Source organism: Branchiostoma belcheri, unplaced genomic scaffold, assembly GCF_001625305.1.
Source record: "Branchiostoma belcheri isolate BF01 breed outbred unplaced genomic scaffold, Haploidv18h27 scaffold1, whole genome shotgun sequence".
Classification (NCBI taxonomy): Eukaryota; Metazoa; Chordata; class Leptocardii; order Amphioxiformes; family Branchiostomatidae; genus Branchiostoma; species Branchiostoma belcheri.
This window is the reverse complement of record NW_017802379.1, coordinates 5,838,024-5,853,077: the sequence shown is the minus strand read 5'-3', so window position 1 is coordinate 5,853,077 and position 15,054 is coordinate 5,838,024. Positions and strand designations below refer to the sequence as shown.

Below are 15,054 nucleotides of genomic sequence, written 5' to 3'. Positions count from 1 at the left end.
TTTTGGACAAAAGTCTTACTTTATTCTGTCATTAAAATCATACCATGGTGTTACAGCAATCTCCGTACTATCTATGGATAAGTTGATCACTCTATACATGACATTGTTCACTTTTCTGAGGCGTAGACTTGTTTTCTTACTTTCTCTTCAGCATACACAAGTAAGGGCTTTTAGTTTTGTTTGAGTCTTGACATTGATCATAATTGTATGATTATTCTAAAACAGATTTGGAAGCAAACATCTATACACAAAAGTGTTACTTTTTTGTCACCAGACACAGATAGACAAATATATCTTTAGCCTCTCTGTTTACCAATGCGATTGAAAATGCTCATTCTTGTGTGCCGCTGACATCACAGACAAGTGAGAAAAGAAATAGCTTTTTGTTACTTAAATCCCATTTTTATGTCTACTTTGTAGCATTGTACAGCATGAATACTGAGGAAAAGTCTGAGCAATTTCATTGAGACCAACAGTTTGCCAAACCATACACGACTGTACCAACTGACACCATTACTTTGAAATGTGGACATTTTTCAAATCTCCATCTCCACCCAGTACCAGCTAGCTGATGGTGTCATTAACTAGTTTGTACATCAGTTTTGAAAGTAAAAATACCACACTGAAGAAACTGGCTACTTAGTCAAACCTCTAGGTTCTGGGAATGTGCAGGAAGCATCACTTCAGTCATCATCTTCATCCTCCTCCTCTCCACCAGATGCTGACTCCTCTGACTCCGGCGGTGTGCTGGCTATGGGCTCCTCTTCTTCATCTTCTGACTTCTATAGATGAAAAAAATATAATAATTTTGAAAAAAAAAAGACTGCACATCTTCATCAGTAAAATAAAACATGAAAGAGTTGTATTAGTTTGTCCTAGCTGCCTACATTGTTTTTTCAAAGTCCCTTTTTAACCTAGAGTACTAAGTCTTTTTTTAACCTTCTCCCTGCTACCTAACCCTGTAATATGATCTGGTACCAAAAGGCTATTTCAGCATGGAGGAGGTTAAGGTAAAGCCAATATAATTTGGTACTTCTCATACATGAACTTAAATAATGCTAAACTGGAAGTTCAAATTCAAAACACAGTTTGAGGGGAACACTTTGTATCTTACTATTATGCCCAGTTTGGGGGAGTGAATATACCTTAGTCAGATCAAAGTTTTCTTGCCGGTCTGGTTCTCTCAGTAGATGAAAACCTAGGCCATAACACAAAAAGCTAGACATACCTTCTTGGCCTTCTTTCCTTTCTTCTTTGACTTCTTCTCCTTCTCCTCACTGTCACTGTCACTGTTACTGGAGTCACTGTCGCTGTCACTACTGATGTACTCCTTACTCTTGTAGTTAGCCCCTGAGCCGGCCTTACTTGGGCTTTTGGTGGGGCTGGGCTTGGGTCGACTGGACCTGCTCTTTTTACTGAGAACAATAAGAAAAGGTTTGTACACATATATTGGAAACATATTGTACCATGTAATTTTATGTTGTAAACTTGGTGCCTCAGTGTAAGAGTGTAAATTTTGTTTGTGAGACTGAGAAAAACAACAAAACAGAGGCATTCATTGTGCAACTGGACAATTAATTTAAACTGACATCTATTCTTGTCTTGTCTAATACATGTAGTACTCTTCCACTCCTCACATAAAAAACGAATGTTGTATTGTCACGTTCAAACAGGTTGTACAGTCTAAGTTGGTAAAAATAGTAAAGAATTTGAGGACTGTACTATAATAATGGACAGAACACCATTTTGACAAGACACAATAAATCACATGCACACTAGCCTGGTGACAGACTTGCCTCACAACATACAAATGTATTTGTTGGACACTTTTCGGTTGTGAACAAAGCTTCCGCGGTAATTTAATTCACTGCAATTTACTGATGGAGCCAATTGAAATTGATGGCATGCAATCAAATTACAGCACACTTCAAATAGGTAAATGTGCACATTGTTCGCCAAAACAGTGGCCCTAAAACCACAACCTTGTGATGTTTAAGAGGCATGCTACTACTACTACTTCTACTACTGCTACTGCTGCTACTTAAACTACTACTACTACTACTACTGCTACTACTACTACTACTACTACTACTACAGTAACTACTACTAACTACTGCTACTGCGACTGTTACTGCTACTACTATTACTACTACTACTAGTACTACTACTGCTACTGCTGCTACTACATGTACTAAAATGATTATATTCCACACCTCTTCTTTTTCTCCGACTGGTCGCTCTCTTCCCCCCCACTGCTGCCCTCCTCTGCCTTCCTGGCCTCGTATTCCTCCATGGCTGCCTTGTAGCGCTCCTTGTCTTCCTTTGCCTTCTGCTCCCATTCCTGTACACAACATTGTCATACTGCTTGTTCAGCAACAGTTTCCACCAAATACTGCCAAAACCTAGACTCAAATACTGGTGTATAGTACCTGTTATTGGTAATACTGAAGGTAAATTTTTCTCGGGTTAATGAAAAGTTGCAAGTTGTTTATGAAAGTAATTTTTATTTTTATTCTGCAATCTCAAAAACTTTTTTGGTAGGTATTTATTGCACTGCATATCTTCTATTATTACAATCCCATCTACCATGCAAGCAATAACAATTTTTTTTATTCGTTCTTTTTGCATACTTTTTTCCTACAGTTTTTTTCCCTAAATTTAGGATTGATGCAAGACATTCTACTGACCTCTTTGTCTGATGGACCCATCTCTCTCCATTTCTCTCCAGCGATTTTCCCGATCTCGCCGATGCTAGCGTCGGGATTTTCCTTGCGCAGATCGCTCCTGGTGGCGTTGAGCCAGATCATGAACGCCGTCATGGCCTTCTTTGGGGCATTAGGGTCTTTCTTCTGCCTCTTCTTACGCTTCCTTCCTCCGTCCTGTAAAATCATGCATTTTATCAATGTACGTAACTTTTGAGACCATGTGTCAAAAAAAAGTTACTCAAGCAACTGGATATGACTTTGGAAACGGTCAGACGTTTCATGTAGCATCCACTACCTTTTGTCAGTGACACTAGAGAACTTGTGCAGAAGGTTTAGTAGCAAGAACTATGGATTGATATGCAAATGGTGGTATTGGGTAACATGAGATTCAATTCGCTATGTTAGAAAAAACTTCAGAAAATGTAAACATTGTACATAGAGCCCAACAGATTTCAATCGAAGTAAAATGATATCTCAAGTAACAAACAGTATACAAGATCATGAATTGTTCTCCATTATGATAGACTTAAAGTTGTTGAAAATCAAACTCAAAATCCCGTATGCTGTTTCAAAATACATTTGTAACAAAAACATCTTCGTTACGCACTGATGCCTTCCTTCTCTTAGCAGGTTTGTTCTTGGCCTTCTCCAGTTTCTTCTTCCTGCGCTCCTTCTTCTCCTCATCCTCCTCATCATCATCGCTGGAGGAGATGGAGGCGTTACTGTCGTACTCCTCCGCGATGTCACTCCCGCTGCCGTCTGGGTTAAAGTCTGCATCCTCCTCTTCTACATAACAGGAAGGTTAGGGGTTTTGTTTTGTCAATTTTTCAGTAATCTTAGGTGATTTTCAAAGGTTTTCATGTACAAGTGCGTGTGAAAGAATCTGTTTGAGAAAATATGAAACCAAGGTTCTAGAATGGAGAAAAGCCTACAGTTTACAATACAAAACCCTATACTAGTCACATTTTCATGACTAATTCAACCTGAATTTCAAACATTAAGGTTTCATGGAAGATATGCAAATCAACCTATTCCCAAAGGACCTAAAATCAAGTTTTTCACACAAAAAATCCAGGTTATCATATGAAAAATCACATCACATAATCAAATTTTTCTGTAAGAATTTGTACTGCACCTTTTCTGACCTATTTCTTGGGCTTTTTACACACAACTTCACAAGTTCTTCACATTTAAATTCTACACACACAGAAAACCCGTTCTCACACTGTTAGAAGGATCAAAGTATCTATGGAAATATTTGCTGATCCTACCATCATCAGAAGACTCGTCCTCATCACTGATGCCCTCGGCTGCCTCTGCCTTCACCCTCTCCATGTAGGCATCATGCTGACCCTCATCATCACTGCCCATCATGTCCTCATCATAGTTCACACTGTCCTTCTGTGGAAAACATTTTCATCAGCCAATGAGCAACTATTTACGTTGTATTAGATGCTGTGGGAATTTGGAGGACTCATTGGTTTGAAAGGTACAATTGTAAGTGCTGATTTTGGTAAGTAGCAAGTGTTTTAAGGAGCCTGCAAAAAATGGCAAAAACAGCACTTTGGTAAAATATTTTTATGAAAAAAGTAGCATAGTGGGTACTTTGTATTATTCTTAAGTAGATTGTAATCAAATATCTGAATTTGAAGATTCCGATTTATTTCTAAAACAGCTGTAACTTGTTAGCATTTGCCAAAGTAATACCTGGAGTTCCTACAATTTTTTGTTTATTAAAATGCCAGTCATAACTTGGTCTTTTTGACACAATTCATTAGAGTGATTTATTTAACAATATCTTTTGAAGATCTTAGTCATCATGTAACCTATGTTAGTTAGCATGTTACATCTTGGCATGTTTAGATGTGCAGTTGCATACAGCCATACCACAATGTGCACATTTAACTATGAGTTTTATCATTTAGTAGCATCTATAAAGCTATCATGCTGTATACATTGTAACTTGCCATTATGGATTTGCTGGCAGTTTTCTACAATGCAAGCCACCTTTTGCCAAGCTGCATTTCAATAAATCAACATCAACTCACCAACTGGTTGAGCTGGATTAGTGAATTTGCATGAGAGAAAAAATACATGCATTTAATTTGACATGTCATACCAGTAAACATAAGAAATATTATAAATATGATTATATCATTAAATTTTCATTACGTTTGTGCCTGCCCATCCTCTGCTTTAGACTTCCTGAATTCACTTATGTAAACCTCAGACTCCTGCTGCTTGTAAGATTCTGAGACCATTCACCTCAAAACATTCTGCCTGTCAATCTTACCACACACACACATGCTGTCAACCTACAGCTACTCACTAAAAAGAGATACACAAACCCATAGCTCAGCCACCCAAAACAATACTTCTGTACCCTGAAGTAATTACAATGGGAAGCTATGATGGAAACTTTTTACGATAGAAAATTAAAACTTTTCCCGATCGACAGTCTACTCACCAGGTTCTTTCCTCTGTTCTTGACTCGCAGTTTTTTATTGGTGGTGAAGTCAAACAGTTTGCCATACTCCTCCCTGTAGCAGAAAAATATGAGAATGTCAAACAATGTGACAAAGTGACATGACTGAATTCTGTGTACACGGTTCTCAATGACAAAACAGAACTTGCGTGAAACTCACTTCTCAATACTGCTGAAGGTGTAGGTGGTTCCAGACTTGGTCTCGATCTCGAAGTCAAACGTCCTGTTGCTGGCAACGCCTCGAGCGAAGTTCACGCACGAGATCTCGTCGAAGCGGAGGTGGATTGGCGGCTTGTGCACGTAGATGAAACCCCTCTCCAGAGGGTATAAGAACCCTGCACCAGCCTTGTGAGAACAACTGACCGCACTGGTGCCAGAGTTACTGAAATGGTGATTTAAGTGAACTGCATAAAACTCCAAGTAGTACAATGATCAACATGTTTTTTCGTGTAAAACACCACCTTACAGCCTTGTCTATAACTGCAGGTTACCAGTACCAGAGTTACTGAAAGATCAGGAATGGGTTTGATTGTCAGAGTTGAACAATTATCAAAGAAGATAAGGAGATTTCATGTTCCTTTCAGGCAGGCCCCACCATGCAGTTTTGTCTATAACTGCAGGTTACCATAATGGCACTGAAACAGCAGTGACAGCATGTCTTGTAATGGAGTACAATTGTAATGTGTAAGACACCACCTTGCAGCACTGTCTATAACTACAGGTTACCAAAGTGGAACCAGTACCAGTTACTGAAACAGCAGGAGTTGACTTGATTGTTAGAGTTGAACAATTGTCAAGGGATAAGAAGATTTCCATGTTCTTTTAAAAAAGACACCACCATGCAGTTTTGCCTATAACTGCAGGTTACCATCATGGTACTGAAACATTAGTGAGAGCATGTCTTGTAATGGAGCACAATTTTTAAATACAACACCACATCTCCCTACCCTTTGAAGCCCCCGGGTACTGTGATCTTCCTGTTGACCATGGACTTCATGACTCTGCTGACGATCTCGTACACAGGGCCTGACATCTCCTTCTGCAGCTTTCCCTCAAACTTATCCGCACAGTCCTCTCTACAAGAAAATGATACAGTCCTTAGTCAAGTTCTCTCTGCTACAGTGCACCAAATACTTCAGTAAAAGTGCACTTTTGCACCAAGACTGTAGGCACTGTAGTGATTAATACAGTAATACAATACCTCATGTACAAATGGAATATTCTTAAACTGCAAGAAATTTGATATAAACAGTGGTCAAAATTATCACCATTAATATATAATTATTACCAGGTTTGACTCTTTGCCTAAAGAACTTTGAGAGACCAAATATCCACACAGCAGTATTTTGATACTGCTGACTTTACACTAAGCAGCATTTCAGGTACTTTTTTAAAATCATGGTCTTCAAGGTGACTCACTCTGACAGGCTGAGCTCCAAGGTCATGTCCTCATCCTTACTGAACTGCAGGATGAGGAAGTGGTATCTGGTCTGGCCTTGTTTGATGGGGGGATCCAGACTAACCTGTGGATCAAGAGAGATTACACTGTAAATATAGACTACACGGATAACATGGATTATGGAACACATATCATATGATACAGCTACGATGGAGGGGTTTTCACAATGATTGTGCTGTACACATACAAAGTAGATTTGATAAGAAACAGGAGCAAAATTAAACTATCGTTTCTTCTCAAACATACAATATAGAATGATACATGTACTGTGGAAAATACATTTTAAGTACACCATACAATGTTCATGTACGTGGCCCAGGCTTTAGAAGTCACATTGTGAGAATTCTAATTTAACACTTTCTTAATTGTAGTAGAAAGATGCAGAAATGTTCTCAGGGCATTTGGAGCTGATGTATGGCAGATTTAGATATCTCTCTCCTGAAATGTTGGCATAGTTTGAGAAGTGTGAAAGTGAGACCAAGTGTGAAAAACATAGTTTGGGCAAAAAAAACTCCTATTTTCTACGTGGACTTACCACAAAGAACATTTGTCGCTGGTCCTTGTGTGGGAGAAGGAAGAGACGCAGGACTGTTGTGTAAGGCAGCTTGTAGTCAAACGTCTTTCCATGGAGATGGAGGAAGGTGGGGTAGATACGCACATCATATCTGCCTCTGTAGCCAACAAAATATCAACCATCATTCTACACTAGTTCAAGCACACTGAATTCGAAGTAGCTGTTTTTCTACCACCCTCAAGTAATCAACCTTACTCACACAAACAAAAAAAAACTTATCTATTTGGGAATATTAAGATGCCATAAGCACATAACATAAAAAAAATACAATACATTTCAAAACAAGATACAAGGGTTTGAAGAAGAAGTTACCTTGGTGTAAGACACTGGAGTTCCTTAAAGATACAGATGGCATCTCCAGTGGCCTGGATGATGTCTGCCTTGTCCATCACATTATCATGGAAAGCCTAAGGATCAAGACACAAGTTACATCTCAAAAATCTGCTCTAATGTCTTGTGTATAATTAAGTAGACTTAACAACAACATCTGAACATACTGCTTTACCTGTCTTCTTGCTAATCCATATTTTTATCATAAAAAATTTCATAAATCCATATTTTTATCATTAAAAAAATTCATAAAACCAGCAAAAGATGTTGCTGCTAAGAAAGCATTTGACATCTATGAAATCTATACAATGAATGGGATACTATTAGCTCCACCCCTGAGGTGTTGCCAAAAATACTTTACGTCACATACTTGTCAATTTGCATACAACACAATACAAATGCTATTGTGAGGACTATACAATTAACAAGCTACAACACCTGGACTGGGTCTATGTCTGGGTTGTCCTGATTGGGCGGGACGTAGAACCTCATCTCCATGAGTGACACGTCAGCGTCGTCGTTCTGGTGGAACTCTAGCGCGACCTCGTTCTTGGACGTGGCGCAGTGGGAGACGTTACCCAGCGGGATCTCAAATGCAGACATGTTGTCAATGTCAAAGGACAGCAAAGGGCCTGGAAAACAACAAGATTTAGGAATAACCTAAACTTGAAATTTCATTACATTTGACATCTTAGTTGATATATAAATAAGATCACACTACACCATTCTAATTCCTTTATTCCATGATAGCCCCTGGCCGCGTGGAGTCAGACTGAAGCCATGTCGCATCAGAGACCAGAGATCCGGCAGCTAATTACTTGCTTTGATCCCGGGGGGTTCAAAAGTTCCAAATTTTAAAGTGACTGTCTAGCAAAAGATTAAGATGCAGGCAGAAGATTGGAAGAACTTGAATCTGACTCAGAGTAGAAACTTATTATTTCACTTCCTGAAACTGTGTGCAAAATTTACGTTCAGACTCAGAGACTTTTCTCAGACTTTCAACTTCACTCACTCACTCTCTCCCATAGCTTAGTCAGCCGTCGGGGCAGCATGTTTGGCCAAGTTCTTCCACTGCTGGCGGTCCTCCGCCAGTCTGGCCATCTGGTTGGCTGTTAAACTAGTCCACTCTTTTAAGTCCGTTATCCATGACCGACGGGGACGTCCCCGCGGCCGTGCGCCTTCCACCTTACCCTGGAGAACTGTATGTGACAGTGTGCCTTTGGCCCTAGACACATGTCCGAACCACTGTAACTTTTTCTTCTTAACTGTGGCCAGGAAGCTGTCGAGTGGGCCTTGCAAGGACCAAGGTGTGGATGCGTTCCATGACCTCTTTGTTTGTAGTGTGTGATGTCCAGTGAACCCGTAGCAGTCTGCGATAACAGTTCATCTCAAACGCATTGATTCTCTTCACTATAGCTGCATTCAAAGTCCATGTCTCAGCACCATACAAGAAAATAGATAGCACAAGACAGCGTAGTAGGCATATCTTTGTTGGCATGGAGATGCTATGACTGCACCAAATGTGTTTTAGCTTTGACAGTGCAAGGGTTGACTTGGCAATCCTGACTTTCACCTCTTTGTCTGAGCTGCAGTCTTCTGTCTGGACAGAGCCGAGGTATGTAAACTCACTGACCTGCTCCAGTTCTGTGCCTCTGACTGTGACTTGGCCATTTGTATCAGACGGACCAGATACAAGGCATTTGGTTTTCTCCAGACTAATCTCCATACCGTACCTCCTGCTTTCAACTTCAGCACTATTCATTTAAATCAGAAAACAACAAGTTACAATGGTGCTGCTTTGAAGCAGATACACAATTTATATTTTCTCTGGTACTTCTACTACAAGTTCCAGTTACATCTGTGTTTCCTACCTTTGAACTTGGCAGTCCCCCAGTTCCAGCCTTTGACTGACAGCTCCTTCTCCTCAAGACGCATTTTGTAGTTCTTATTGATGAAGTCCGACAGTTTGTCAAAGTCCTAACAATAAGAAAAAAAAGAATACCTGATGTTTTAGACACTCAATGTGTATTTCCTCTTGAAAATCCACACTAATGTCAATAGTGAATATGGTTAGAAAAAAATTAAGACAATTACAAATTCTTGACCTTGCACCTATACGTATAAGATCATGATATTTCTTTCTACGAAAGAACTTGAATGTTGTACTTACCGACTCCTTGAACCCATCGTACTTGAAGACGGCTCCAGACTTGAGGCCGACTTTCAGCTCATAACCTCTGGCGACCCTGAACCAGTGGGTCAAGTTCAGGTCAGTGCCCGCCAGGTTATCGACCTTTCCTGTCTTGTTGTTCTTGAAGACGATTCCCTGCTTGGTGATCCGAAGTCTGCCATCGTACTGTGATATGTGAAAATGTGACAAATTATGAACTTTTATGCATACTTGACGACACATATTTATGAACATAAATTATGCAATGTTCCAGATATTCATAATGTTTTGCTTCCATTTGGTAGCCACTTCTTGATAGCTTTGTGGACAAAATTCTGGATACGTGTGAACAAATGTGTAGATCTAGAAATAGAACTACATGTATTACTTTTATGACTAGTAAAGAGAGCTGTGCCCCCCTCCCCACTATAATTATTATAGCACGGAAAATCATTCCTGAAAATCATAAAAATGTTTGATAGATAAATTCTGCTGTAGTCTACAGATCACAAACAAAACGTATAGATTACTTGTCCACTTCAGTATGGTTGAATAAGAATACATTAACTGACAAAGAACGGAACAAAAAGTAACACGTGAAAACAAAAATTCACTTACCATAGCGCCTTTATTTTCTTGGAAAATTTGGTCGAATTCTAAGGTATCCCCGGACATTTTGCTTCTGTAGACTCTCTCACACCTGCACAATCACAAAATGTACCCTAACGTCCACTACCAACGCTTTTAAGCAATCTTTTCGCCGCCTTTTTCGATGTCGCAACGCGTAAAAAAAATCCTGCTTTCAAATCACAAACATGGCGGGAAAAGTGTACGGCGGGTCAGAGGTCATAACGCGGTGCACTCTGGGATAGAAAACATTCAAACACGGCGCTGTGCATTATGGGATTGAATTCAAACTTTGTCGTCTGCTGCAGGTTGGAAAAATGTCAGATCCTGAAATTGTTGTCTCCGCCCCGGGAAAAGTCATTCTGTTTGGGGAACATGCAGTTGTTTATGGAAGGGTAACTGTCTTATGCTCCTTTAGATAAAGAGACCTTAGGATGTACGTTAGATTCGGGAAATATCGCGTGTCATGAGGTAAATTTTCGTATGCCCCCCTCCCCATGTACTGATCACACCACCACATCACCTGATCGTGCGATATCGAAGAGCTAAAATACTTTCCTTCTGTCTCCTACAATATATGATCCATAATGCTGGAACAGTGATATTTTAGTTAGCAAAGTTGAATTTTCTTGACATTTTTTTCTGCAACTATAAAAAAAACACTAAATATCCAGTTGGTATTTTGTGCCCTATTAATAGACTTAGGCTGCTTAGAACTCACCTGAATTTTGCTTCATGTCATAGAAACTGAGAATTCACCTTTGGTCCACAGAAAGCCATTGCTGCCAGTCTGGACCTACGTACACAGCTGAAGATCCACCTGATACCTGACAGTACTGCGGTCACCCTCGAACTACCTGACATCAGCCTGTCGAACACCTGGCAGGTGGCAGACCTGGCAGCTGCTCAACCAACAGGTGCGGAATGTTTCCCTGGAGTTAGACAATTCTATCAGCCATATTCATAACAATTACAAAACTACCCAATAAGACCACTCTAGTGACTAATAAAATCTGGTCTATATGGACAGCCTCTACATATGGACTAGCCTCTATATATAGACTAGTCTCTACCAGACTTCGGGAGGCAATTTGAAAGAGTAGAACTTGGCCAAATAGAGAGATAACATGCCAGGATAGTTGGTCCGCTTGAGGGTACAGTTTGCTGCAACACAATTTCTACTCTTTCCAACTGCCTCCCGAAGCCTGGTAGAGGCAGGATTCTCAATGCTTGGAAGGGGCGACCAAAAAGTGGTCACATTGGCCAAGTGGTACCATGGTCCTATTGAATATAGAGGTGGTGACTAGTAACATAGTGTACTTGGTTGAAAATACAAGGCTAGCAATAGAAAAAGTACAAACATTTTTTTGCATCACCCAATTAGAGGATGGCTGCTTCTAATTACATTTTTTCTATGACATATCCCTTTCTATCTAGGCAATGTTGATGTAAAGAATCCCAGTCCTCCCAGTGACAAGTACTTGGCAGCTCTACACAGACTGGCTGGAACTGATACTGACCACACAGACACCAGAACTCTGGCATTACTGGCCTTCTTGTACATGTATACGTCAATACACCACACAACAGTAAGGTACTAGTACATAGAACACTACTACAGTCAAATTTGACCTCTTACATTCTTCTTATGGTAAAGCTGCACATATCCTTTCTCTTTCAAACCTTTTGCCATATCTGCTTGGCATCAGTCTCTTATAGCTAATACCATAACTGTCAGGTCACTTTTTGTCAGCTCTGAACTTTCCGTAAATGGACAATATAGCATTTCCTCTGGTGGAATGCTAAGCTTGCCTACTCCTGTTTCAATGTCACTTTGAAGTTAACGAAAAGGACAAATCTAATTCCTTCCATTGAATTTTCAAAAGATTACAAGAAACTAAATACTTTTGAGACTTTCCAAACTAATAAGAAGCAAGCAACACAGTACATTTGCATTGGTAGTTAAAGTAGAAGTCCTGAAGGTTCAAACGTGTGCCCACTACTTCCCCCCTCCCTCCCCCAGGAAATGTCCAGCGGGAAGATTCCACGCAGCCTCCCAGCTGCCCCCAGGGGCGGGGCTTGGGTCGTCGGCAGCCTACTGTACAGCACTGGCAGCTGGGCTCCTGACTATGTGTAATGTCATCAGTAGACCTGAAGGTACTGTCATGTTCTCTTCAATCAAACCTTTATCAAAAGTGTTGTTTTGTTTTTGGTCTGAGTTACAGTGCAGTCTGTGTGGCTGTCTGTGTTTCCACACATTTGTAATAAGGCCTGAATCAATTGTGATGGCATTTGGGATGTGTGTAGGTCTTTGAAAGACAAAGGACAAGGTCAAATGTGAGGTGTCTAGTGGCTGTCCTTGGTGCTGAAACAGACCTACTGGTTTTTGTATCTTTTGTCCTGGACATGCAGGGGTTTTTATTTGCCTAGCAATTGTATAAGGAAAATGCAATGATCTTAGTTAACTATTTTGTGCAGGAAAAACGTGGTCCAAGGAAGACTTGGAGGTGATCAATGCTTGGGCCTTTCAAGGAGAGAAACTCATCCATGGCAACCCTTCAGGGATTGACAACTCTGTTAGCACATTTGGTAAGGTAGTTACAACTTGTGCCTTGGTTGTCATTTTGCCATTTTTTCTTAAAGAGGCTTTACAAAAGTAGGTGATTCTTGTATATTGTCTTTCAGGTGATGCAATCAGCTTCAAGAGTGGAAAAATATCTCCATTCGAAAGGTTTGTCTAAGTTTCTATTCTGTTTCAACAAATTCTCAAATATTATCATTTGCCCTATTAATTTGTTGAAGTTGAACCCTTTGTAATATGTGTGTTGTGTTTTCCAGTGTTGCTGCACTAAAGATTCTGCTCGTCAACACCAAGGGACCACGAAGCACCAAAGTGCTGGTACAGGGGGTCAGGGATAGATACAACAGGGTAGGTACAAGGGGAAAAGTCACGGGGAAAGGATCTATTGCCAGTTTATTGCAACATTCATATTTGATATTTCCTAAGAAATATGTCTTTAAAATATATCTGTGTGCTTCAGCACCATACATTTAGTTTAGTTTTAATTGTCTGACCTTTTTCCATCACTAGCTGCCAGCCATTATGGAACCTATCCTTGACTCCATAGAGGAGATATCATGTACATGTGAGAGGGTGTTACTGGAGTTAGGTGGGAGTCCTGTGGATGGGCAAGAAAACACTCAGGGAAAAAACTACCAAATTCTTGAGGTAAGAATTTCAAAAGAAAGGTACTTCCAGGTTAACACTTAATCATAGATAGAGACTGTTACTTTTTAAGCGAAGACAGACAATAGATAACAATTGAAGATATAAGAAGTAATTCAAATGGGTCAAATGGCAGTAATATTGTCCCTAGTATGGTGACTGAATTGTGGATAACTGGGACACTATCATTGAATGAAGGGTTAATGCCCAGAGGTGTATATGGTGAGATAATCCCTACTCAGGTGCAATAACCACCGAATAAACCACCGAGTGAGCGCAGCATTATTCTAATAACCGACCACTTTTTGATGATAACTAATGGGAAATGTAGCCATCTGATTGGTCAACATCTATATATGATAGTATGTAACATTTATTTCAAGCATCAGCAACAGTCTTACAAGCAGTATTTCCATCATAGTACAAGTTCATTTCTCTAGACTGAATGGCTGACAGAAATATGTACAAATCTGACCCCTACTGTTTTGTCCTAATAGGAGCTGGTTGATATTTGCCAGTGCTTGCTGAATGCCCTGGGCGTGGGGCACCCATCTCTGGACCAGGTCTCCTCCATCACTGCCAAACATGGACTCCACTCCAAACTCACAGGGGCAGGGGGAGGGGGGTGTGCACTGGTGCTGCTCAGGCCAGGTGGGTATCCAACCAACATTCAATGGTTCAGTTCACATGTAGTGCAGTATACTAGTAGTTGTTAGGTTGGTATCCAACCAATGTTCAATGGTTCAGTCTACATGTAGAGTTGGTAGGTTGGTGTCCAACCGTTAATTGCTACAGTCTACATGCAGTACAATATATTGGTATATTGGTAAACACAATCATTGCTATTAATGTAATACTACATACTATTTTCTTAGTTAAAGAGTTTGACTTGTTCCAACACAATAAGGAGAACTCACCATAAATTTTCGGCTGATCCCGTCAACCTTCGTCAGATTTGTGATGCAATCGCTGACTTTCCGGAAGTCGGAAACGTTTCCGACTTCCGGAAAGTCAGCGATTGCATCACAAATCTGACGAAGGTTGACGGGATCAGCCGAAAATTTATGGTGAGTTCTCCTTATTGTGTTGGAACAAGTCAAACTCTTTAACTAAGAAAATAGTATGTAGTATTACATTAATAGCAATGATTGTGTTTACCAATATACCAATATATTGTACTGCATGTAGACTGTAGCAATTAACGGTTGGACACCAACCTACCAACTCTACATGTAGACTGAACCATTGAACATTGGTTGGATACCAACCTAACAACTACTAGTATACTGCACTACATGTGAACTGAACCATTGAATGTTGGTTGGATACCCACCTGGCCTGAGCAGCACCAGTGCACACCCCCCTCCCCCTGCCCCTGTGAGTTTGGAGTGGAGTCCATGTTTGGCAGTGATGGAGGAGACCTGGTCCAGAGATGGGTGCCCCACGCCCAGGGCATTCAGCAAGCACTGGCAAATATC

The 15,054-nt window shown here is 40.3% G+C and overlaps 2 protein-coding genes across 2 annotated transcripts in view; one reads left to right on the top strand and one right to left on the bottom strand.

Moving 5' to 3' along the window:
* LOC109463873 (FACT complex subunit SSRP1-like) lies at nt 1-10,544 on the bottom strand. Its single transcript, XM_019760745.1, has 16 exons — nt 10,342-10,544; nt 9,724-9,909; nt 9,425-9,530; nt 7,992-8,185; nt 7,536-7,630; nt 7,185-7,320; nt 6,610-6,713; nt 6,138-6,266; nt 5,351-5,572; nt 5,173-5,245; nt 3,977-4,106; nt 3,313-3,491; nt 2,688-2,879; nt 2,214-2,341; nt 1,229-1,415; nt 1-782 (listed from the first exon to the last, which is right to left on the bottom strand). Exons 1-16 carry the CDS (start codon nt 10,396-10,398, stop codon nt 684-686), a joined length of 2,217 nt encoding a protein of 738 aa, XP_019616304.1. The 5' UTR covers nt 10,399-10,544; the 3' UTR covers nt 1-683.
* Nucleotides 10,545-10,622: 78 nt separating this feature from the next.
* Nucleotides 10,623-15,054, top strand: part of LOC109464061 (mevalonate kinase-like) — a 5,135-nt gene continuing 703 nt past the window's right edge. The window contains exons 1-9 of the mRNA XM_019760987.1: nt 10,623-10,745; nt 11,123-11,267; nt 11,788-11,944; nt 12,374-12,507; nt 12,829-12,939; nt 13,036-13,081; nt 13,189-13,279; nt 13,442-13,579; nt 14,074-14,227. Coding sequence (XP_019616546.1) covers nt 10,668-10,745; nt 11,123-11,267; nt 11,788-11,944; nt 12,374-12,507; nt 12,829-12,939; nt 13,036-13,081; nt 13,189-13,279; nt 13,442-13,579; nt 14,074-14,227 — 1,054 coding nt within the window. The 5' untranslated portion in view covers nt 10,623-10,667. The remainder of the gene's footprint in view (nt 10,746-11,122; nt 11,268-11,787; nt 11,945-12,373; nt 12,508-12,828; nt 12,940-13,035; nt 13,082-13,188; nt 13,280-13,441; nt 13,580-14,073; nt 14,228-15,054) is intronic.

What these genes read in the sequence shown, in the direction of transcription:
- LOC109463873 (XM_019760745.1), bottom strand. Translation starts at nt 10,398, where the DNA reads ATGTCCGGGGATACCTTAGAATTCGACCAAATTTTCCAAGAAAATAAA. An exon ending in GGACGAGTCTTCTGATGATG is followed by an intron (nt 3,492 to 3,976) that starts GTAGGATCAGCA and finishes CCTGTTATGTAG; the next exon opens with AAGAGGAGGATGCAGACTTT. An exon ending in TGGGTCCATCAGACAAAGAG is followed by an intron (nt 2,342 to 2,687) that starts GTCAGTAGAATG and finishes TGTTGTGTACAG; the next exon opens with GAATGGGAGCAGAAGGCAAA.